The sequence below is a fragment of the Microcaecilia unicolor genome, chromosome 2, assembly GCF_901765095.1.
Source record: "Microcaecilia unicolor chromosome 2, aMicUni1.1, whole genome shotgun sequence".
NCBI classification, from domain to species: domain Eukaryota; kingdom Metazoa; phylum Chordata; class Amphibia; order Gymnophiona; family Siphonopidae; genus Microcaecilia; species Microcaecilia unicolor.
Window position 1 is genome coordinate 610773617 of NC_044032.1, and position 26366 is coordinate 610799982.

The window sequence follows — 26366 nt, forward strand, 5'->3', positions numbered from 1 at the left end:
ACACACTCTCTCAAACATACACACTGAGAAAAACCTTGCTAGCGCCCATTTCATTTCTTTCAGAAACGGGCCTTTTTTACTAGTTTATTCATAATCAGAATGGAGGATACACGGAATGACCTCCCAGTGGAGATAGTGAAAACAGAAATGCCAACAGAATTTTAAATGGTTTTGATTAGAATAAGCACAGAGGATTCTTAGTTGTAATGAACTGAATATAATATCAAAGGTCAGCTGAGCCAACTGCATTGGACCAGGAAATGGGATGATCCATTTCTGTGACCATATTCTACTGTTCTGTATTGTAGGTTGCAAAAGTGCATGTCCTAGAATTTAGGTGAACGCTAAATTGTTACATCTCTTACATTGGAAAAGTCCTCCTTCAAGCATACAAACTTATTTGGTTAGCCTTCATTAATCCTGGGGAGACCTTCAAAATGTCAATTCAATAGCAAATGTTAATAAACTATTTCTTTCTAAATAGAGATATAATCAAGTCTTGATCACATTTTGTCAGGAATGATACCATCGGTGTGCTTCTAAGCTCTCTTGTTTATTTTATTTTTAAAAGTTAGGTGACACGTACAGAGGTTCTTGTGAAATTTGTTTGAGGATTAAAACAATTTGTTGGGTTGACCTGAATCTCTGGCTGCTTTGTCAAAAATATCTGTTTTGATTCCAGCCGAAGATTTTTGCTTCCTGGGTTGGAGAGTGTTGGGGATGCTGCAGAGGCAATATTTGCAGCACCTGTTATGCAAGGATATCACAGCAACATAGCCCTCCAGTGCCCAAAGCTAAATATGCATGCTGTAAAAGCAAAAACAAGGGGGAGGAACATGCTTGGTGCATGCACAGACAAGTTTTGCAATAAGTGTGCATGTGCCAGGCAAACCCAAAATCAAAACAAACATAGGCACCGCTCTTCTGCGCCTTTAAATATAGGCTTTTCGATTTTATTTCAATTGAAAGGCTTACATTTAAGCACAGAAACAGGCGCCAATGTGTGCTTTCACTTTTGGGTTTGCTCGGGCATGCACACATTTGCTTTTCAGTACCGGCAGATTTTAAACAGAGAATCATAAGAAATCCTCTCCCTCCCCCTCCCACTCCCCATGGCAGCTCCGAGCTAGCATTATCTTTCTAGCAATAAGAGCAGGGTTTGCTTCTGTGCTGTTCTCTGAGCATTGGGAGTGACCTTATGTACATCTATTTGACTACATTTAAATACAATTTGTGGCCATCTGTTATGGATGCTGCTTCCTGCGCTAGACCCCTCTGAGCATTCTACGCAGATTAGTGCCAGTGCTAGTCTACATAAGTAGATAAGTATTACCATACTGGGACAGTCTAAAGGTCCATCAAGCCCAACATCCTGTTTCCAACAGTAGCCAATCCAGGTCACACCTGGCAAGACCCCCCAAAAAGTACAATACGTTTTATCCCAGAAATAAGCAGTGCATTTTCCCCAAGTCTATTTTAATAATGGCCTGTGGACTTTTCCTTTAGGAAGCCAGCCAAACCTTTTTTTAAACCCCGCTAAGCTAACTGCTTTTACTACATTCTCTGGCAACGAATTCCAGAGTTTAATTACACGTTGAGTGAAGAAACACTTTCTCAAATTGGTTTTAAATGTACTACTTTGTAGCTTCATTGCGTGCCCCCAGTCCTAGTATTTTTGGAAAGACTATACAAGCAATTCACGTCTACCTGTTCCACTCCACTTAAGCTATTCGGCTCTAATCCCGGTGTTAGGTTTTGAGCATTGAGGTCCTTAGTGGCTTTAATTTAGGCCCATTATTACAGAGATCTGGAATGAGCTATGGTATATGACCTTCCATTCAAATACTGTCAATGCACTTACTGGGCTAAAATAAAATCAGTGGGTTGATGCAAATAAAGGCACATAGCATCTGTTTCCAGCCCTGGTTCTGACTGACCCGGAAGTCCAAAGAAGCAGGAGGAAACTGCTAGTCAAAAATCCTAATAAAAAAAATACCTCCCCCCTCCCCACAAGTTTTATTAAATCACACAGTGGGAACACTTTTCTGTTGGTCTTTATGTCTTATTTGTTTCTATTGTATCTTCCTTTGCCAGCACTCAGAATGAGTCCCAAAAAATAACAATTTCAAGTTACAGTACATTAAATAAAATAAAATAAAATAAGCAAAGCACTATACAGCAATTCTAGTCATGCAATGTTATTTAATGTTAAGTTTTATTTAAATACCACCTTCCTTAAACTAAAATTCAACCCAAGCCTCTCTATAAAGTAATCAAATACATAAAAAATATACAAAAAATTGCAATCAATAATATAAAAAAAATCAATTAACTATGATTTTTCTTTGTTTTGAAAACCATCCTCATTTCTATAAATCTTTCTTTTTTTTTTTTTTTTTTTCAGACAGAATTAACCATCGAGATACAAGTTTAATTTATAGGCTGTTTTTTCAAATCAATGAGCCAGGAAAAAAAAAATATATATATATAAACAATTATCTTCCTCTAATACCAATAAAACCCAATAATGACTACCTACTGCCCTGAACATACCAGCACTTGGTAACATATGACTGACCAGTTTTTAAAATATCACTCAGTATAGAATAACCAGACAGCTCATTTCAAGCCATATCCTACCAAAACAGGGAAATAGTTAAAATAATGACCATAAGCCATCTACTTCAAGACTGGACAGTCTAGGCAGTAGAAGCAGTCTGCTTTGAATTTGTATGCAGTATTGTACAAGCCTAGCAGCATTATATAAAACTTCAATAGTAATAAAGTTGCAAGTAGCAAACTGCTATCTTGAATTTTAAAAATTGGGATAACATGAAATGCTGCTTTAGGGATCTTTTTACTAAACTGTGTTGGGCGCTAACGCCCACCTAACAAAGCAAAAACGGCCTAACACAGACATAATAAAGCATTCTGCATTAGTTCTGTCATCTGCTTGTGGAAAGGGGCATGTCCGGAGGAGAAAATGGGCATGGAAGTGCTATTCAGACAGTTAGCATGCTAACATTAGCGCACGCTAACTGAATAATGCTGAAGGGGTCCTTTTACTAAGCTGCTGTAACGGGGGCCTGCGTAAGCGTCAAAGCATGTTTTTACCATGCGCTGAGGTCCCCTTTTACCACAGCGAGTTAATGGCTGTCTTTTTTTTTCTGGAATATAAATGGCCATATGGCCATATGGTAAGTGAAAAAACAGCACAAAGGGCCTTTAAAAACAAAAGGGGCGCAAAACTTATGTTGAAAAACTTTTTTTTTTTTTTTTTTTTTAATCATTTATTTATAATTTTTTCATTTTACAAGGATCACTTGCAAAACAGTAAAACAGAGATGATTGTACATTAAAACAATATTAGAAGAAAAAAACAATCTCAACAAGATAAATGGATTTTATACAATCTTTCTCTTTCTTAGACCACAAAATAAATAGGGAGAGTGAAACAAGACAAGGAGATCAATCTAAGCAACAGCAAACAAAGAAAACGTGGTATTAACCCGATTATCCCCAGTTATTATTTATCTAAATCATTATTACACATTGATCATCTGGTTGGTTTCTTCAAGACCATAACAGTGCATAGTCCATCAGTGTAACAAAGAGAGGGAACTAAGCACAAACAAAGTCCAAGCAAAAAAAAACAAACAAAAAAACAGCACAAAGGGTCTTTAAAAACAAAAGGGACGCAAAACTTATGTTGAAAAACTTTTTAATGATCAAACTTGATTGAAGGAAGACCTGACACGGGCCGTATTTCGGTGCTACCGCACCTGCGTCAGGGGTCACACCAATGACAGGGAGGCTTATATAGACAATATTCAGAACATCTGTTGAATTTCAAAGTTGTCTATAAATGCATTCCTCCATATGTCATACAATATTGAGTACACGCACACCTCGAAAGCCTCCCTGTCACTGGTGTGACCCCTGACGCAGGTGCGGTAGCACCGAAACACGGCCCGTGTCGGGTCTTCCTTCTATCAAATTTGATCATTAAAAGTTTTTCAACATAAGTTTTGCGTCCCTTTTGTTTTTAAAGACCCTTTGTGCTGTTTTTTTGTTTGTTTTTTTTGCTTGGACTTTGTTTGTGCTTAGTTCCCTCTCTTTGTTACACATGTGGTAAGTGAACCACTTGCCGCCCAGCCATTTTATGGGGGAGCACTTACCGCCACCCATTGAGGTGCCGGTAAGGGCTCTCATGCTAACCTGGCAGTAACCGGGCAGCATGCGGCACTGCCCCAATTACCAGCAGGTAAGCACCAGTGCTACAAAAAATAGAAAATATTTTTGTAGCTCCAGAAATGGCACGTGCTGGGGGTGGGAACTACTGCCGGGCTCTTTCAGTAGCCCATTCCAGTGGTAGTTCCAGAATGGTGCACGGCAAGCCTGTTGCCACGCGCCAACCCTTTAGTAAAAGGGCCCCTTAATGTGGGGGGCCCCTTAGTGCCTCCTAAATAGGAGGCAGTAAGTGTTCCTGCATTGTTTTTAATGACCGCATACTAATGCTAACATTAGTGCACACCCATATATATCCCACAAAATGGAAAAAAAAGTCCTTTTTGACAGCCATACTAAAAATGTGCTTAGCACATGGGAAAATGCCAAATAAGGACATGCCGCACAGCAACCCAGAACTACCACCAGCCCATGGCTACTGGCGGTAGTTCTGCATCCAGCGCATGCCATTTCTGGCGCACCAAAAATATTTTTGTTATTTTTACTGTGGAGCTAACCCGACAGTAATCGCTGCCCAGTTATCGCCAGGTTACCGTAGGAGCCACCGCCACCTCAGTGGGAGGTGGTAAGTGCTCCCTGCCACATGGCCACACAGTAAGAGCAGGGGCGTAGCCAGATTTCAGGAGAGGGGGGCAGAGCCCGAGGTGAGGGGGGCACATTTTATCCCCCCCCCAAGCGCCACGGACCCCCCTGCCACCTTCGACCCCCCCTTCCCGCCGCTGCCAACCCTCCCCTGAGTCCCCCGTCGCCATCAGCTACCTGTGCTGGCGGGGGTCCCCAACCCCCGCCAGCCGAAGTCCTCCTCAGGCTGGCGCGTTGCTGCAGCTGATGTGGAAGCCTAGGATTCAGATTCTTCTGAGTGAGTCGTCCTGACGTGCAGGACGACTGAAACAGAAACAGAATCCTAGGCTTCCACATCAGCTGCAGCAACGCGCCGGCCCGGAGACCGGTTGAAGGGGACCCCCGCCAGCACAGGTACCCGATGGCGGCAGCGGCGGGTTAGCGGCGGCAGGAAGGGGGGTCGAAAGGGTCGGCGGGGGCCCAGTGCCAAATCTGGGGGGGCCAGGCCCCCGTGGCCCCACATAGCTACGCCTATGAGTAAGAGTAATCTTACCACATGACCATTTTATTTTTAGAGGTTTTTACCCGCTGTGGTAAAAGGGACCCTGATGCACAGGAAAAATGGCCCCGGCCACTACCACAGGGTCCTTTTTACCGCAGCTTGGTAAAAGGACTTCTTAATTTACAAACAGTTGTCTATGGTGTTCTTTACATAACCAGAACAGAAAAAGGAAAAAAGAGATTATTATTGCCTGATGTAGATCATGCAGCTTGGTGTTTGCTGATATTATTGATTTATTATATGAATGTAACACTATTATTGTATAAGAAATTCCAGGAGGTAACTTTTGGAAATACTGCATATTATGCTGGTTCGGTAGCTCTGGTTTGAAAATAAATCCTAATCCTAGGGAATTTGCTGGAATTCTCATCACAAATCTGTGCCCATAAACCTATTTGCCACAGTTCCTTTCAACTAAGTAGACAAGCTGTTTTAAAGGTACAGCTGGGGTCTAAAGCACTGAAAAAATTCTGCAAAACTGCATATAACAACAATAACAAAAAAAAAATAATTTCTGAATTGGAACCTTTTAAACGATTTCAGAATTTTTAGTGGGTTATTCAAAATCAACGTTCATTTCCTAGAAAAATCCAATTAAAAAAGGCTCAAGACGGGGCTGTGCGTAGGCATTCCTTATTTCTGTAGCTGAATAATTTTTAGACGTGGTATTCTAGCTTTTTCGCCTCATAGTTCACATCTTGAATCTGAAATGTGTAGTTGCCTCTGCTTATAGTATTCTGCATTTTGCAACTGTTATTGCTAATCAATAAAGTCTATAACGGGAGACGTTTTTAATTTTGTAAATTATATATTTCATTGCTACATATGCAAAATAAATTCAGCAGCCTGCATTTGAATCTTTATTTTATAGGTAAATAAATGACATTTGTTCTAACTCTTTAAGAAAACCGTCATTCCATTCAAGCATATATTATTTTGTTAGATTATTTTAGTTAATCTTTTCATTATCTTTCTTAAAGTACAATTTAGAAATGCACACATACTTTTTTGTTTGTTTGTTTTATTTCACTGGCAGCGGTTTATGTGCAGATCTGTTTGGCATTTAAAGGCAAATTCTTCTATAAAGAATATTTATTGGATATTAACCGAAAAACAGGGGAAGGCAAAGTACTGCTCAGGCCAAAAAACGATTGCTGGTGCTGTGTGATATCTTTGCAGTATTCCGTTATTATTTCAGCAATCGGATCTAGTAAAATGTGCCACGGAATGTAGAGGGTCAGCAAAGATACAAATATCTATATTGCACAAACCATAAGCTGCAATTGTGTTTTTTGAGTTTTAAACAGCACAAAAATACTGTGCAAAGATAAAATTAACGTTAGCAAGATGTGTTCTTAAACTAGGAAGCGGCGTTAAAATTATTTTGTTAAATATACAGTGTTTCGATGAGGAGAGCTTTTGCGATAAAAACTGAACATTAAAGGACAAAAAAAAATTGTCGGAAACTGTAACCGAATACGATTTCCAGTTGTCTTTATACACCTTGAATAAAATTAAAAACAAAATAAAATACTTGTATTATTCAGAGGCATAATTTGCAGACGAAACATGATGGAATCTGTAAGCCCCTTTTTTAAACTATATGTTAGAGCAGAGATGTTCCTGTTTTCCTCTCTTATTATTTCCAAAATCCTGGCTGGTACATTCGGTCATCTCACCACAAACTCTCTCCCGCCTTTTACTGCACAGGTTGTTTTACTAGCTGCTCCTGAAAATGCGGCTCGCTCCACGGGTTCGGACAAGACCTTGATTCAAATTTTATTTTTAAAGAGGGTAAAGACGAGACAGAAAACGCATGTGTAATTCATGTGTAGAACGAAAGCTGCCTTCGTATTTTATTAAAAAAAAAAAGAGAGAGAGAGAAAAAGAGGGAGAAAGCCTTTAATTCGTGCTCAGGAAGAAGTCTTGTGACAGTGTTCTCAGGCGAAGGTAAGGTAGGGCTGGAGTCAGTCGCCTGAGCCTCCTGAATGACTGGTGCGCGAGGCGCGAGCTCCCCAGAGGTGAACACGTGCCAGCAGCAAGCGTCAGGGCGCGAGCTCCAGCCAGCAGCAGCTTGTGAAGTGGAGCGCGTGCCAGGCAGGGGGTACAAGCTGGTGACGGGAAACGAATGAAGAGGCGGACCCCTCCCCCCACATCCATTTGCGGTCACTATTGAGCTGTCCGAAAAAAATTAAAAAAATGTTCGGCTGGAACTGCGGTCCTTTAGGGCCTTCATGCAGTTTGCGGGTGTCCTGACAACCAGGGTTACAGGTAACCCCGCCCCTTTTGGTTTTCTGTGAACACACACACACGTACACACGCTTGCACACACTTACTGCTTAAACGCTGAACAACTCGGGCTTCAGGGCGCTGCTGTGTGTCGTCGCGTGGGTCACGCGATCAGATAAAACCGCTGGAAGCCGCCACCTTTGTGCAGTTGCTGTTTGTCAGCGCAGGCAACAGGTGCAGGGGGGGCCGCAATGTCGCAGACACACAGCCGAGCGCTGCTCGCCTTCCAGTCCTTGCTGCTTCTAGTTTCAGCGTGCCTGGCGGTAGGTATCCCAGCCTGCTGTCATATTAAAATAACAACAGTCAGCAACAACAACTTAAAAAATGATCTACGAACCAACTAACTTCCGTAAATTCTTGAAGACCCATCTCTTTAATAAGGCATACAACAAAGACCAACCAATGTAAATGCATGAATCCCCTCCACAGATATTCAGAACTGTTTTATATTATTTGCTTGTTTATATTTCTACTATGTTACCCAAGATCTTTTCTGGAATACTAAATGTCTATTTTCTAATCTACTTCCACAATTCATGATGTATTGTAAGCCACATTGAGCCTGCAAAGAGGTGGGAAAATGTGGGATACAAATGCAATAAATAAATAAAACCAAAAACGAAAGAAAGAAAACACGCATAGATCAAATGGTAATATAGGACATTTCTACAAATTATGACATTTTCATCTTTCTTTTTTACAGCAATATATTCCAAACAGAGATAACTGTTGCATCTTAGATGAACGATTTGTAAGTATACTTGTTTGCAAGTATGGTTTACGTTAAAGAAAAAGTCGAGTACAGTGCAACTGCTGTGCTAGTTTGATACATTTGTCTGTATGCATTTGCCTTTTGTATAGGGTGAATTTTGTCCCACGACATGTGGCATCGCAGATTTCTTCCACAAATACCAGACAGATGCAGACAGGGATCTGACGATCCTTGAAAATAAAATAAACCAGATCACCAATTTCACGAATGGAGCTAGTTATTTGATTCAACAACTGAAAACCACACATCCACAAATGCCAGCGTCGCAACGTGAGCATATTAGAATATAAAATAATTCTGAATTCTATTATGGCTTTTCTTTCTCATGTCGGTTTACTTTTCTTTCTTTTACTTCCTTTTTGTTGTTTTTGTTCTTTTATTTTCTCCCGAAAAAAAATTATTTTGTGTGTAGTAGTCATTTGCAGGAATTTTTTAAATAGAGTTCTGTTGACCTTATTTTTTTTTTACAGAGATGACAGCTCCTTTCATCACAAAATTTAAAGATATAATGGAAGACGTGAGGAGATATGAGAATACTATTATTGAGCAGGAATCCAACATACAGTAGGTAGTTTTTATCTTTTCGTTTGCTCACTTTTTCACTTACACGGTGCCTTCAGGACTGGATGTACTATAATCTAGACAAACTACAGCTTAGGGCCTCTCATTACATCGGGCTACATGCTTCACTAAAAAACCCTAACGAAAATTATAATATATAATCAAAATTATTTTTTCATTATTGACTGTTGGTGAATGTATGTATTTTTTTTTTTTTAATTATTGTCTACTAAACCTAAAATGTACTTCTTATTTAATCAAAGGGAGGGGGCCTCTTAAATGTTACAGCCTAGGGGACGCAATACCTGTAAAACCAGGCTTCTCATGCTTGTATATTTTTCACACTGCTGTTTTAAAAATACAGCTCAAAATGCATTAGGAGTTTGTTTCACTGATCCACATGACATTTCGACCTGAAAGAACAAGTATAACAATATTTAAAAAGTAATTAAGACGTTAGCAGGCAGTTCTTTAACAGGTTGCAAAATTTAGGCACCTGTTTTCCAAAGGCTGTGAGCCTATTCTGTATAATCACTTATGTTCATCTACAACTGGTGTAAATGTACAGCGCTGCGTACGTCTAGTAGCGCTAAAGAAATGATTAGTAGTAGTAGTAAATGCAAGCACCTAAATACAACATTTATGCACATAAATTACAATATTTTTATGGGCCCTTTTACTAAAATGCACTAGATTTTGCACTTAATAGGAATCAATGCAGAACATTAACATGCGGCAAGTGCAAAACCAACGAGGGGAGGTGGTACCTGTATTTTGTACTGCAGGTTGTACATGAATATGCAGACTAATGCATGGTACATGCTCCAGGTTAACTTGGAAGCACATAGGGCTAGATTCTATATATCACACCTAAAAAATCAGTGGTGAAAAAAATATGCCTAGGCATATTCTATAAACCACTCCTAAGTTTAGGTGCAGTTTAAAGAATACGCTGAAATCTGGGTGTAGTTTATAGAATATGCCCAACGTCCATTTTCTGCAGCTGTATGTAGTCGCGGCTATGTACGCCAATGAAAACCTGGTGTAAATGCTAACTCCAAGCAATTTCTCCTCTCTCCCCTTGCTCCCATCCATGTCCAGAGATTCTCCTCTGCCCTCCCCTCCCATCCATGTCCAGCGATTTCTCCTCTCTCCCCTGCCCTCCCTTCCATGTCCAGCGATGCTCCTCTGCCCTCTCCTCCATGTCCAGTGAGTCGCCCCAAACCCCACCTGCCCCCTGAGTTCCAGTTCCAGCCTCCCCCAGCCCAACCTGCCCACCCTCTTCTCCCTCAACAGCCTTCCTTGCCTTCCTGACGCCCAGCATTTTAAAACTCAAAGTCTTGACAGCTGTTAAAGAAGCAGAGCACGCTCGCCTTCAGCCTTCCCCTTCCATCTCAGCGCCCCGCCCTCATTTCCTGTTTCCGCGAGGGCGGGACGCTGAGAGGGAAGGGGAAGGTTGAAGGCCAGCCTGCTCTGCTTCTTTCACTGCCGTCATGACTTCGGGTAAAATGAGTTTTAAACACTGGTCGGCAGGAAGGCAAGGAGGACTGTTGAGGGAGAAGAGGGTGGACAGGTCGGACTGGGGACGTTGGAACCGGAACTTAGGACGCGTTGGATGACTGACGAGTTGCAAAATATTGGGGGTGCTCAAGCACCCGCGGAGTCCGTGCCTGTGCCCTGACACAAAAAATACTCAACACCCGGTTTACCGCATGCTAACTGGAACAATACACAGCTCTACACTAGCAGTTAAATGCATGGTAAACCAGTTGGTTTAATAAAAGGGCCCCCTAAGTGCATAAATGTTGACTCTGCATATGCCCCACCCATGCCCCTCCCCCATGAATGCCTCCTTGCATTTATCTGCTAAGCCATTTTAGTTCATAAATACAGAACAGCAGTTAGGCCTGCTGTTGCCATTTATGCGTGTAAGCGCACATTTATGCATGTGGATGGCAGTATTCTATAAATCTAAGGGGCCGATGATCAAATTCCCCACGCTGTTCTGAACAGCACTGAAAAATTAGCACAGGAACCATGCGGGGAATTAAAGCCCCGATAGTCAAAACTAGTAGCATGCAAATTTATGCATACTATTAGTTTTGATCATTGGGGTTTTTTTCTGTAGGAGGATTGTGTCTGGGCATGTGCCCAAGGCACAGTCCTCCCGCAGAAGTTGTTTGACAGGATGGGCTGTCAAAAAAAACCCAAAAAAAGCCCAGACTTGTCAAACAGGAGGTTCCCCCCTCCCCCCCCCCCACACCACCACCACCCTGCACACAAGGGGCTGGAAGTCTGGTGAAAAAACTTCCTTATATGGTGTTGAAGCCCTGCCCACTGCATCCCAGGATGCACCGGACAGGGCGCCACCATTTTGAAGGTAGAGCAGCATCATTATTGGCATTCAGCACTAAAGACTGGCAACCAGCCTAGCTGAAGCAAACCCCCAGTTGCTCCTGTTCCACTGGTGTCATACTCCAAAACGGAATTAGGTCCCCGGGGATTGTGGAAGGATAGAAGGGAAGCTGGGGGGGGGGGGGTCTTAAGTTTAAGGTGTGGGTTTGATTGGCTTGGGGTGAGGCAGGCATTTAATTTCCTCTTTCATTTTCAATAAAAGCACATTGATAGTGTTTTTAAACCCATCTTTCAAGCTATAAACAAACACAAACATTTTTTTAAATGACAGGACAATATAATACTTAAGAAAGTAAAAGTAGAGCATATTGTTTAGTTCAAAGAAAAACAATACTTTTCTTGTTTATTGCTGATACTTATTATAAGAGGAATAGATATTTAAAGTTGCAAGCCACTGAGGCCCAGATGCACAAAAGGTCTCTCTGCTGAGCTAAAGGGGATCACAGTGAAAGGGCTCTTTTGTTAGAAAGGGGGGTTTATGAAGGACGTCCTTTTTTGGAGTCTTGAGGAGGATGTCTTCAACTGCACTCTCCTGCTAGGATCACAGAGCTAAACGCTCACACATCCCAATCCCCCCCTCGCTCGCCCCCATCTGACGTAAGCAACCTATGTAGGTTTAATACGTTTGTGTTGAAGTTTGTGGCATGCGCAGAGCAGCCAGCATAACGCTTGGCTGCTCTGCGCATGTTTTAGGGGCCGATTACCGACGGGGATTACGAATCTGTAATGCATTGTACTTTGCAATACTGCACCGAACATGTGCGACTTGTTTTTTTGGTGCATTCTTCGTTTTTTCAAATTCGGTAAGCACTTTTATGTTTTAGATTTTTTTATGTTTGGTTGATGCATCTGGGCCTGAGTCCCTTCCTAAGGAGGTTGCATCTTGGTTTTCCATTATCACTTTTACTCTTCACTTGATTGGCATATGTTTTGCTGAATGTTTATACCAAACCTCTTTGGCTGTTTGTTAATTTTTATGGAATAAAATGGAAGCTCATTTCACTAGTTTAAATGTGAAAGACCAAAAAGAAAGGAGAAAGATTCCCCTACGAACAAACAATAATATCAAGAAGAAGGGACGGACCAACAGGCTTATGGTGAGGAAACTAAGAGCTTCTTTTACAAAGCCGTGCCAGTGATTCCCGCACGGCAAATGAGAGGAAGCCCATAGGAATTGAATGGGCTTCCTCTCATTTGCTGCACCAAGAATTGGTAGCGCTGCTTTGTAAAAGAGGCCCTAAATGAAAAAAAAATCAACACAAACTATTGAAAACAGCCAAATGTTTATTGTCACAAAAAAGGAGAGATAGACCTGCAAAGGGCCTGTTTAAGCTGCTAAAATTGCAAATGTTCAATAATGTTTTTTGACATTTGCCTTTATCTGTGGTTCTTGATTTTTGTGACTCCTGATACAGGCGATTACTCCAAATCATAGCTGTCTTTTGAACATTTGCAATGTCATAGTTCTGTGTCTCGTTTTTTTTTTTTTTTTTTTGTGGCAGTAAACATTTGGCTGTTGTTCAGCGTTTTATGTTGATTTTTTTCATTTGGTTTCCTCACCATAAGCCCGTTGTCCAACTCTACTGTTTGGTATATTTATACCAGGAAAAATATTTAGAAATGTGATTTTGCTTGTTGAACTTTGTCCAGCTAATGATCCCCTGGAACATTTTTCTTTGAGATAATCTTTCATTTAGTGCCAGATATACTAATGTGCGCTACTGCCTCAGCATGCATTATTTTACTACAGGTACAAATTAATGGTATTAGCACACACTAACCTGGTAAGGCATGTTAATAACTTTAGCTGTTTTTATTTTCTGCTGCATAGTTCTTACATGGTGTGATACAGTACTAAGAAGGCAGGTATCAGTCATTTGTGGTAGGTGTGCTCCAGTGTAAAAAGAAATTTATCAAGAATATTATTGAATGAGAGATCAAGTTTGGAAGGTGAAGAGGGGATTAGATTGGAGATTGGAAAGGGGGCCATTTGTGACAGCAAGTCAATATGTACGTAGAGGTTGACCAAAATCGGGATTTGAACCAGCAACTGAAATTTGCAATTCGATTTCAACTGAAACTGAAAACAAACCCTCTTCCCCCTCCCCCCTCCAATCACTGTTGCCATTGCTGCCCCACCTCCCTTCATTCACTCTTGGCGCCACATCCTTCCAAGCCTGCCCTGAAGGCTGTTGAAGTGGTGTACATTCAGGTACAGTAGGTATTTTTATGTTCCTTGAGGACTCACAGTTACAAAATAAAAGAGTTGGGATTTGAGCCTGGGTCCCTTGATTTACAGTCCACTGCACTAACCACTAGGCTGCCCCTTTGCTCTACATGAATCTGTGTGTGGCTATTTTCTAAGAATGCTGCTATGCAGACATTCATGTCCCTTGTTTTTCCCCCATTCAGAATTTGGCTGTTTCAGTTAGCAAAATGGATGTTCATGCTGAACGTTTCCTGCACATAGACATCCATCTCGCGTATTATCGAACAGGCAGAATCCTGTTCAAAGATACATGTGATATGGATGTCTGTGTTGGACGTCCCTATTCTGAGTTGGACGTCCTTTCGAAAATGTCCCTCCGCATAGGTTAGTCATTTTCTTATGTAAATGTGTTGAACATTTTTTTATTAAAATACATTAAATATGATGCAAATTTCAGAAAAAAATGTAAATAATTCTCACATTTAAAAGAAAGCAAGACAAAACCTTTAACTTAAGCCAACCTGGTTCCTCTACTCTAGGTATCTTCAAGAGCTGCTGCAAACGAACAACAATGCAATTCTAAAACTGAGACAGAAGACGGCTCAGCTTGAGTTGCAATGCCAAGAGCCTTGTAAAGAGACTGTACAGATACAGGAACTCACAGGAAAAGGTAATAGGAAAAGTTTGTCACTAAAGACACTGCACCATCTACCAACATAGCTAGAACTGTTTGTGTGCTTGTCAGATGTGATTTCCTTCTGTAGACGAGTACTTTTTTGGTGCTTCCGTTGCAGAAATGTCTTCACTGGGGTGGCCAACAGGTTCTGTATGGTTTTACCTCATGAAATATAGGGATTTAGCTTTTTTCCTTTCTTAAATAATTTGCAATTTGAAGTCATTCAATAGGATGGGGTTAAACCAGGACTAGCTTAGTATGTTATGTATGATGACATGGAACTTGTCTGCAGCTGTAGTAGAAATTCACCGGAGATTGTCTGCAAGGATCATTTCCTGGTTTGGTTTTATTGCCACATCTGCCTTGTTTGCTGTGGATTGGGAATTGTCATTAAAGACAAAGCCTGTTAACATCTTTCACCAGTGACATGATGAAGAATTTATGCCAAAGATCTTTGACTAATCAAAATTGTATCCAGGAGCTACTTAAGAATCTTTTAGAGTTGAGAAGATAAAATGTTTTTTGCCCACGTATCCCCAGTACCCCTGGGAGTGATACTTATTAAGGCACATTACCACAATGACACACATTATTTGCTCATTATTTTATTTATTTATTACATTTGTATCCTGAGCTTTCTCACTCAAAGCAGGCTCAATGCAGCTTACATAGTAATGGGAAGAACAATATAACATAACAAATATAACAGTAATAAAAGAGATAAATAGGTAAAGATAGGTGATGTGGAAGGGAGGAAGGTGGGAGATTTAGTCTGGAGCAATGTCGTTGTCTTCTGGGTATGTGTTAGGTAGATGAGTTCATAACATTAGTCTGGGTCATTTGGATAAGCCTGCTTAAATAGATGGGTCTTTAGAGCTTTCCGGAAGGGTAGATAGTCACAGATTGAGCGGATAGGTCTGGGGAGGGTATTCCAGAGTTGGCTGCCCAGTTTTTGTATTAACAGTACAGACTGAGCATTTGCCGCATGGAAAGTGACCTATGGGTAAATTATTGGATGATGTAACTAGATTGGATAATGTAGATGGAATCAAAGGGTCTCGAATTCTTTTCACGTTTGTATGCAACAATAAGTTTCTTCTCATCAAATATATCTAGATTTTGTAGTAAATGCCAATGTTTTTTAATAATGTTAACAATAGAACTGGACATATTAGTGAAGGGTAAAGTGCAAACTATCTTGTCTTTGTTTGTTTTCTTGGTTGGTTTAAGCAATGTTTCTCTTGAAAAGCTTGAGGCCTTATAAAAGCCTTCTTTTATGCATTTCAGTGGATATCCTTTTTCCTTAAAACGTCTGGACATATCTTTAGATCTAAGTGTATGTTTTGGGATCCGAACATAAACGTCTCAACCTTAAAAATTGGCTGTAAGGCAAATTTGCTTTTAAGGCTTCTGCTATGACAGTTTTCATAATGTAAATATTTATTTACATCTGTTGGTTTACGAACTGAGTTCGATTCCCACTTCAGGCACAGGCAGCTCCTTGTGACTCTGGGCAAGTCACTTAACCCTCCATTGCCCCATGTAAGCCACATTGAGCCTGCCATGAGTGGGAAAGCGCGGGGTACAAATGTAACAAAAAAATAAAATAAAAATAAAAACATGCTTTAAACAGCAATAATGTGCATGTGTTACAATAACACATGTTAATATAAGTTACTGCAGAATACATAATAGATGCAAAGCATGCAAATGCCTGCAAAACACCTCATTATGAGCCCCTTTTGCTAAGCTGCAGTAAAAGGGGGCCTGTGCTATCGTCAACGTGTGTTTTTGACATGCGCTGAGGCCACCCTTTTACTTCAGCAGGTAAAAGGCTTTTTTTTTTTTTTTTCAAGAAATGGCCACGCATTAAGTGAACCACTTACCACACAGCCATTTCAGGGGGGAGCACTTACTGCCACTCATTGATGTGGCAGTAAGGGCTCCTGCGGTAACTAGGCAGCGCACGGCACTGCCTGATTACCACCGGGTACACACCGGTGCTACAAAAATAATAGATATTTTTGTAGTGACAGAAATGGCACATTCTGGGGGTGGGAACTACTGCCAGGCTGCTGCGGTAGCCCGGTGGTAGTTCCAGACTAGCGAGCGGTAATCCCGCATTGGGTTTACCACCGCCTAGTAAAAGGCCTCCTATATAAATCAAGTAACACAACTTGCAGTGAAAGCTGGCATTATTTTCCTGGGCCAAACAGAGAGGGTAAACAGCATACAGAAAAAGTACATGAACAAAAAAAGCAACACTGGGCCCATAGGCGTAGTTTGACTGTTTCATTTGGGGGGCAAAGAATGGGCGGAGCATATTAGCATATCATTTGCATATATACATATGCAAATGAATATGCTAATATGGAGGAAGGAAATGAAATTTACAGGCAAAATATCACAGATGCACATTTCAAAAAGCTGACACATTTCAATTAATAAATTATGAATAAAATACTTTTATTTACCTTTGTTGTCTGATCATTTAGTTTTTCTATTCGCTTTGATCCCAGTGTCTTCTGTTTTATGCAGTGTCTTCTTTCCAGTAGGCTTCCCTCTGCTCCCCACCCTCCCAGTCCCATCCATCTCTTGCTCCTTCCCTCTGCTCCCCACCCCTCCCAGTCCCATCCATCTTCTGTTCCTTCCCTCTGCTCACCATCCCTCCGTCCCATCCATCTTCTGCTCCTTCCCTCTGCTGTGCCTGACCTCTCCCAATCCCATCCATCTCCTGGTCCATCCCTCTGCTCCCCACCCCTCGCAGTCCCATCCATCTCTTGCTTCTTCCCTCTGCTCCCCACCCCTCCCAGTCCCATCCATCTTCTGTTCCTTCCCTCTGCTCACCATCCCTCCATCCCATCCATCTTCCCTCTGCTCCCCCCCCCCCCCCCGCGAGGTCCAAGATGGTGACTCCGTTTACCCCCTCTCTTCCTCCCTCCCTCCGGCGCAGGCAGCAGTCTTTTCCAGCGTTCCTGGCAGCGGTAGCGATGTACACGCTGCCTTCGGTCTGCCCCGGAAGCCTTCTCTTCAAGTTCCCCCGCAGGGGTCTGTGCTGGGTCCGTTGCTTTTTAATGTATTTATAAATGACCTAGAGATGGGAATAACTAGTGAGGTAATTAAATTCGCCGATGACACAAAATTATTCAGGGTCGTCAAGTCGCAGGAGGAATGTGAACGATTACAGGAGGACCTTGCGAGACTGGGAGAATGGGCGTGCAAGTGGCAGATGAAGTTCAATGTTGACAAGTGCAAAGTGATGCATGTGGGTAAGAGGAACCCGAATTATAGCTACGTCTTGCAAGGTTCCGCGTTAGGAGTTACGGATCAAGAAAGGGATCTGGGTGTCGTCGTCGATGATACGCTGAAACCTTCTGCTCAGTGTGCTGCTGCGGCTAGGAAAGCAAATAGAATGTTGGGTGTTATTAGGAAGGGTATGGAGTCCAGGTGTGCGGATGTTATAATGCCGTTGTATCGCTCCATGGTGCGACCGCACCTGGAGTATTGTGTTCAGTACTGGTCTCCGTATCTCAAAAAAGATATAGTAGAATTGGAAAAGGTACAGCGAAGGGCGACGAAAATGATAATGGGGATGGGACGACTTTCCTATGAAGAGAGGCTGAGAAGGCTAGGGCTTTTCAGCTTGGAGAAGAGACGGCTGAGGGGAGATATGATAGAAGTGTATAAAATAATGAGTGGAATGGATCGGGTGGATGTGAAGCGACTGTTCACGCTATCCAAAAATAATAGGACTAGAGGGCATGAGTTGAAGCTACAGTGTGGTAAATTTAAAACGAATCGGAGAAAATTTTTCTTCACCCAACGTGTAATTAGACTCTGGAATTCGTTGCCGGAGAACGTGGTACGGGCGGTTAGCTTGACGGAGTTTAAAAAGGGGTTAGATAGATTCCTAAAGGACAAGTCCATAGACCGCTATTAAATGGACTTGGAAAAATTCCGCATTTTTAGGTATAACGTCTGGAATGTTTTTACGTTTGGGGAGCGTGCCAGGTGCCCTTGACCTGGATTGGCCACTGTCGGTGACAGGATGCTGGGCTAGATGGACCTTTGGTCTTTCCCAGTATGGCACTACTTATGTACTTATGTACTTATGTACTTATCCTGTTCCCACCTGTTCCCACCTATGCGGGAACAGGAACTTGAAGAGAAGGCTTCGGGGCAGAGCTGAAGGCAGCGTGTACATCGCTACCGCTGCCAGGAACGCTGGAAAAGACTGCTGCCTGCGCCGGAGGGAGGGAGGAAGAGAGAAGGGTAGACGGACACGCTCCTCTCCATCCGCTTGGCTTCCCTGCCCTCTCTGTCTGCGTCCCGCCCGAAAGGAAATGACGTCAGAGGAAGGCGGGACGCAGATAGGGCAGGGAAGCCAAGCGGATGGAGAGGAGCGCGTGCCTGCATGTGTTTTTTTTTTTTAACTAATGGCGCGGCGGCGCCTTGCGTCGTTTGGGGGGGCATTGCCCTCCCTCGCCCCCCCCAGTCTACGCCTATGACTGGGCCTTCAAGACTGAGACAACAGGAGTATTTTATTGATGAATGACCCGACACAGGCCGTGTTTCGGCGTCAAATGACGCCTGCCTCAGGAATCTAAAAATAACAAAGCATATATAGTTCACATTAAAAAATAATAACTAAATAATTAAAAAACGATATTGAGAAAACATTCATAAGATGAAACAATAGTTAAATAGAACAGCACATTAAAAATCAATCATAAGGTGGCAAATTTGCGTAGAAACTACTTGGATATATGCAAACAGCTTGTGGAAAAGCAGCTTTGCTTCACTTTGCATTTCCTGGTGAAGTTAGGAGGCATTCATGTTGGCAAAGCATATGTCTTTGCAATGAGTTAAGAAGCTAGAAAGCAGGTCTTCCAGTGGTTTCTGGACCTACAGAATAGCTTACATAATTAACGGGTTATATTGGGCTCTGTGTTTTCCTAGGGGAACACTGAAAGAGTAACACCATGGCTATTCTGGCCTGTACAACCTTTGTTTTATTCAGCTTCTGTCTTTTGCACTCAAATGGCTGCTGAATGCTGTTTTCTTGGTCATGCTGTGATGTACATTCAGTCTTCTTTTTTTAATAGAGAGTAATTTTAGCGCCACACTAGCCAACGTCATTTGAACACATGTAGTTTGGATGCTGTATAAATTCTAGTGTGAAAAAATGCTCTTAGTGAGAGTGAGAATATTGTGTGGGATTAGGGATTGACTGGATGAGTTGGGATTGTATGATTATGGTATAACTATTGGTGTCTTTTCCTTTTGGGGGATCAGTTGTCATAGGAGGGGTGGGGGAGGGCTGAATGCATAGCATGGTGACCTATGAGGAGTTAAGGAGATTTGAAGGTACAGTGGTGGAAATAAGTATTTGATCCCTTGCTGATTTTGTAAGTTTGCCCACTGACAAAGACATGAGCAGCCCATAATTGAAGGGTAGGTTATTGGTAACAGTGAGAGATAGCACATCACAAATTAAATCCGGAAAATCACATTGTGGAAAGTATATGAATTTATTTGCATTCTGCAGAGGGAAATAAGTATTTGATCCCCCACCAACCAGTAAGAGAACTGGCCCCTACAGACCAGGTAGATGCTCCAAATCAACTCGTTACCTGCATGACAGACAGCTGTCGGCAATGGTCACCTGTATGAAAGACACCTGTCCACAGACTCAGTGAATCAGTCAGACTCTAACCTCTACAAAATGGCCAAGAGCAAGGAGCTGTCTAAGGATGTCAGGGACAAGATCATACACCTGCACAAGGTTGGAATGGGCTACAAAACCATCAGTAAGACGCTGGGCGAGAAGGAGACAACTGTTGGTGCCATAGTAAGAAAATGGAAGAAGTACAAAATGACTGTCAATCGACAAAGATCTGGGGCTCCACGCAAAATCTCACCTCGTGGGGTATCCTTGATCATGAGGAAGGTTAGAAATCAGCCTACAACTACAAGGGGGGAACTTGTCAATGATCTCAAGGCAGCTGGGACCACTGTCACCACGAAAACCATTGGTAACACATTACGACATAACGGATTGCAATCCTGCAGTGCCCGCAAGGTCCCCCTGCTCCGGAAGGCACATGTGACGGCCCGTCTGAAGTTTGCCAGTGAACACCTGGATGATGCCGAGAGTGATTGGGAGAAGGTGCTGTGGTCAGATGAGACAAAAATTGAGCTCTTTGGCATGAACTCAACTCGCCGTGTTTGGAGGAAGAGAAATGCTGCCTATGACCCAAAGAACACCGTCCCCACTGTCAAGCATGGAGGTGGAAATGTTATGTTTTGGGGGTGTTTCTCTGCTAAGGGCACAGGACTACTTCACCGCATCAATGGGAGAATGGATGGGGCCATGTACCGTACAATTCTGAGTGACAACCTCCTTCCCTCCGCCAGGGCCTTAAAAATGGGTCGTGGCTGGATCTTCCAGCACGACAATGACCCAAAACATACAGCCAAGGCAACAAAGGAGTGGCTCAGGAAGAAGCACATTAGGGTCATGGAGTGGCCTAGCCAGTCACCAGACCTTAATCCCATTGAAAACTTATGGAGGGAGCTGAAGCTGCGAGTTGCCAAGCGACAGCCCAGAACTCTTAATGATTTAGAGATGATCTGCAAAGAGGAGTGGACCAAAATTCCTCCTGACATGTGTGCAAACCTCATCATCAACTACAGAAGACGTCTGACCGCTGTGCTTGCCAACAAGGGTTTTGCCACCAAGTATTAGGTCTTGTTTGCCAGAGGGATTAAATACTTATTTCCCTCTGCAGAATGCAAATAAATTCATATACTTTCCACAATGTGATTTTCCGGATTTAATTTGTGATGTGCTATCTCTCACTGTTACTAATAACCTACCCTTCAATTATGGGCTGCTCATGTCTTTGTCAGTGGGCAAACTTACAAAATCAGCAAGGGATCAAATACTTATTTCCACCACTGTATATGGGGAGGGAGAGAGGGGGATAAGGAGGGAAGGGGGTGGGGAGGGAGAATGATTATTTGGTGGGGGCATACATAGAGGGGTGGCAATATGAAAGTTCTTCAGTCTGAGATTTGGACATGTGTTGTTTGGTATCTTCACTGCTGGGATAGAGGCTGGGTATCGTGGTGATGTTATGAAAGTGTAGATGTTCTAGCCGTTTTTCTTTCTCTAAGAATTTATGATATGAATTGAGACCAGATTGGTATCTTGGAATGTTTCTGGTATCAACATCCCCAATAAAGAGGGCAAAAATCTTGCAGACCCTTTGTAGACATAAGGCTGGAAGGTGGGGTTAAGGAAACTAAACTTAGCGATATAGAATATCAAAAGCTACAACTCTCATGAGTGGTGCAATGTTATTATACCTCTGCTCATGAGAGCAAGGTGAGAGTGGCTTTGCTTATAGTTAGAAATGTGCCCTTTCAGATGCAAAAGGTAATTAAAGATCAAGAGGGATGCTGTGTTATTGCTGAAAGGCAACTTCATTGAGTGGCTATTACACCCAATGACTGCTTGAAACTTTTTTTTTTCCAGTCTTTGCTTGCTAAACTAGCGAAAACAATAGGTACTTATAAGATACTGTTGGAGGATTTCAGTACTACTTTAGATGTGTTGGTGGATGTTTCTGCAGCTGACTAGCATTTAAAACCTAGATGTGATAATGGGTTGGGGGTGTTTAATAGTCTAGCCTTAGTTGATATATGGCGGGTTTTACACACCCAAGAGAAAAGATTTTGCATATATATCAAAAGCACATTCCACAATATCTCATATTGATTATGTTTTTGTCTCTTGCAACTTATTTCCTAAGGTAGTAGGTTCTGAACTTGGTCCTTTTCTGGTCTCTGAGCACACTCCCATATGGATAGATGTGAACTTGGAGGGAACTGGGGGAAGGGTAGATGGTGTATTCCTGTCTATTTGTACAAGGATACTGAATTTATTGCCTTGGAGCTATGATAAATGGAAAAAAGCTTCCAAAACGTGTAAGCAGCCTTACAGTAGCTGCAGGGTCTCTGACTCCCGTCACCATCATGACTTTGCCCCCTTAAGCCTAATTTACAAAGGCAACATAGAGGGACATAATCGAATGGCGCCGGCCATCTAGATGGCCGGCGCCACAAAAAGCGGTCCCGAACTGTATTATCGAAAAAGATGGCCGTCCATCTTTCATTTCGATAATACGGTTGGGCCGGCCAAATGTCAAAGATGGCCGGGTTTGAGATGGCCGGCATCGGTTTTCGCCCATAATGGAAACTAATGCCGGCCATCTCAAACCCGGCCAAATCCAAGGCATTTGGTCGTGGGAGGAGCCAGCATTTGTAGTGCACTGGTCCCCCTGACATGCCAGGACACCAACCGGGCACCCTAGAGGGCACTTCTAAAAATTAAAAAAAAAAAAGCTCCCAGGTGCATAGCTCCCTTCCCTTGGGTGCTGAGCCCCCCCAAATCCCCCCCAAAACCCACTTCCCACAACTCTACACCATTACCATAGCCCTTATGGGTGAAGGGGGGCACCTAGATGTGGGTACACTGGGTTTTGGTGGGGGTTTGGAGGGCTCCCATTTACCACTACAAGTGTAACAGGTGGGGAGGGGGTGGGCCCGGGTGCACCTGCCTGAAGTGCACTGCACCCACTAAAAACTGCTCCAGGGACTTGCATACTGCTGTCAGGGAGCTAGTTATGACATTTGAGGCTGGCATAGAGGCTGGCAAAAAATTGCTTTCTTAATTTTTTTTTTGGGTGGGAGGGGGTTAGTAACCACTGGGGGAGTAAGGGAAGGTGATCCCCCGATTCTCTCCGGTGGTCATCTGGTCAATTGGGGTACTTTTTTGAGGCTTGGTCATAAAAATAAATGGACCAAGTGAAGCCGGCGAAATGCTCGTCAGTGCCAGCCATCTTTTTTCCATTATCAGCTGAAGCCTGCCATCTCGTAACCACGCCCGTCCTGCCCCCGTGCCGCCTTCGCTACCCTGCCGAAACGCCCCCTTGAAGTTTGGCCGGCTCTGCGATGGAAAGCAGTTGGAGCCGGCCAAAATCGGCTTTCCATTATACCGATTTCACCGGCTTCAGGAGATGGCCGGCCATCTCCCGATTTGTATCGGAAGATGGCCGGCGATCTCTTTCGAAAATAAGCTGGATAGACACTTACGTGCCTTTATAAAATAGACACTCTGAACCGTCCTCAGTAGCACACAAATTGAAATACACAAATTTACATCTGCTCCAAATGTGATATAAATGTGTGAGGGTGCTCTACAGGGGAGATTCTATATACGGCACCTAAAAAATCGGCTCAGAAATCAATGCTGACTAAGCGTATTCTTTAAGCGGTGCCTAGATTTAGGCACGGTATATAGAATACGCTTAGTTGATATCTCTGTGTCTAAAACTACGTGCCTCCATTTATACCAACGAAAACATGGCGTAAATCCCGGACCATAGATTTACGCACACAGGGCCATATTCTATAACTACGCATGTACATTTTAGAACACCCAAAAAATGCCCATTTCCCCACCCTTAACCACGCCCCTTGTTACTTATGTGCATTAGAATTTATGCGCGCTGCGTTACAGAATACACTTAGTGAGTTGTGTATGTAAATTGTAATTATTGCCAATTACAGCTCATTATTGCTTGTTAAGAGCTGTTATCAATGCTAATGAGCTTGTTAAACTAATTAAGTTACGTGCATTGTTATACAATACACTTGGATTTCGGCATGGATCTCTAGGCACACTATATAGAATCTGGGGATATGCGTGTACCTGTGTCTTTTATACAGTACATCACCACTCCACCTCTGCCCTACCCAAAATATATGTACCCAGGATACCTTTGTGCGGCACACACAGTCTTGAAGGCACACATACTAAATCACATGTAAATGGCTGCACAATTTTCTAAAAGGCCTTTTCCAAACGTAAAACTGACTTTGTGCATGGAAAATCCATTATAAAATTACATAGTAACATAGTAACATAGTAGATGATGGCAGAAAAAGACCTGCACGGTCCATCCAGTCTGCCCAACAAGATAACTCATATTTGCTGCTTTTTGTGTATACCCTACTTTGATTTGTACCTGTGCTCTTCAGGGCACAGACCGTATAAGTCTGCCCCGCACTATCCCCGCCTCCCAACCACCAGCCCCACCTCCCAACCACCGGCTCTGGCACAGGCACAGACCGTATAAGTCTGCCCAGCACTATCCCCGCCTCCCAACCACCAGTCCCGCTTCCCACCACCGGCTCTGGTACAGACCGTATAAGTCTGCCCAGCCCTATCCCCGCCTCCCAACCACCAGCCCCGCCTCCCGATCTTGACTAAGCTCCTGAGGATCCATTCCTTCGGCACAGGATTCCTTTATGCTTATCCCACGCATGTTATAAAATTACATCCACAAACTGCATCTTCCATAGGAAATTACAGAATTATGTATGCTGGATGTAAATCCGATGCAGATATTATGTGAAGGAATATGTCACTTTGTATAAATACTGTAAGCAGGTTTTGTGTGTGTTTGCAGATTGTCAAGATGTTGCAAACAAGGGTGCCAGGAAAAGTGGCCTTTACTTCATCAAACCTGTGAAAGCAAAGCAGCAATTTTTGGTCTTTTGTGAGATTGACTCAGCAGGCAATGGATGGACACTACTACAGAGAGTATGTTATTTTCATATATAATGTCAAGAAACATTTCTTCCAGAAAGGGTGGTGGATACAGAAGGCGTATAGCCATGGATGGTCCTGGACCACTTCACTTTGGCATCAGACCCATCCGGTGGCTAGGCACACCAGTGGTGTAGCTGCCAGAAATCTGAAGAAATCTGGAGCTGTCCCCAGTCAGTAAAACACAGACTCAAGGGCAGCGCACTGAGCCACTGATGCCAGCTGAGCACACATGCTCAGTTCTAAGCCTGCTTGTGGTGCCGGTATTCGTGGCTCAGCACACTGTCACTGACTGCCGAGCTTTGTTGACTGAGGCGGTCCTGGATTTCTTCACCTTATAGGCTTGGGGATCCCTACCAGCTAAGGTACTTTTAATTTCAGTGGAGAAGGGAGGTGGAGGGAAGAGGAAAGAGGTGGGAGAAGAAATGGGATGCCTATTCTTCTCCCCCCCCCCCCCCCCCAAGTTACCGTTAGACCCCTAAAACAATTGTTTCTGGCTGTGCTACTGAGATGCAGGCAAGGCCAATTTTATTTGTGCTGGGGGCCCATGGCAGAAATTTGGGATGTGACTTCTAAGCCTACCAGCAGGCTCTACTTCTTTCAACTTCTGATTGGCTTAGGGCCAGTGGCGTACCAAGGGGGGTGGGGGCGGTCCGCCCTGGGTGCACGCCGCTGGGGGGGTGCCGCATGCCGGTCAGCTTCGTTCGTTTCCATGCTCCCTCTGCCCCGGAACAGGAAGTAACCTGTTCTGGGGCAGAGGGAGCATGGAAACGAACGAAGCTGACTGGCGCGCGGCACCCCCCCCCCCCCCCCCCAACGGTGTGCACCCGGGAGGGGTCCTTTCGCCGGGGGGGGGGGGGCGCTGCATCAGGGGCGGGGCGCTGCACCCGTGGGGCGGGGCACATCGGCGATCCGCCCCGGGTGTCAGCCCCGCTAGGAACGCCATTGCTTAGGGCCCCTGTAGCATGGAGGCCAAGGATGATTGCACTGTTTGTATCCCCCTAATACCAGCCCTGGATATATAAGTACATAAGTATTGCCATACTGGGAAAGACCAAAGGTCCATCAAGCCCAGCATCCTGTTTTCAACAGTGGCCAATCCAGGTCACAAATACCCGGCAAGATCCCAAATATGTACAAAACATTTTATACTGCTTATCCCAGAAATAGTGGACTTTCCCCAAGTCCATTTAATAACGGTCTATGGACTTTTTCTTTAGGAAGCCGTCCAAACCTTTTTTAAACTCCGCTAAGCTAACCACATTTACCACATTCTCTGGCAACGAATTCCAGAGTTTAATTACATGTTGAGTGAAGAAAAATTTTCTCCGATTCGTTTTAAATTTACTACATTGTAGCTTCATTGCATGCCCCCTAGTCCTAGTATTTTTGGAA

The 26366-nt window shown here is 43.2% G+C and overlaps 1 protein-coding gene across 2 annotated transcripts in view; it reads left to right on the forward strand.

The window, feature by feature from the left end:
- Window positions 1-7728: 7728 nt before the first annotated feature.
- Window positions 7729-26366, forward strand: part of FGG (fibrinogen gamma chain) — a 39650-nt gene continuing 21012 nt past the window's right edge. Inside the window, exons 1-6 of one of the 2 annotated variants that reach the window (XM_030191620.1) lie at window positions 7729-7923; window positions 8364-8411; window positions 8522-8702; window positions 8903-8996; window positions 14157-14287; window positions 24832-24965. In XM_030191620.1, coding sequence (XP_030047480.1) covers window positions 7852-7923; window positions 8364-8411; window positions 8522-8702; window positions 8903-8996; window positions 14157-14287; window positions 24832-24965 — 660 coding nt within the window. In that variant the 5' untranslated portion in view covers window positions 7729-7851. The remainder of the gene's footprint in view (window positions 7924-8363; window positions 8412-8521; window positions 8703-8902; window positions 8997-14156; window positions 14288-24831; window positions 24966-26366) is intronic. The other variant, XM_030191621.1, reaches the window with a different exon arrangement.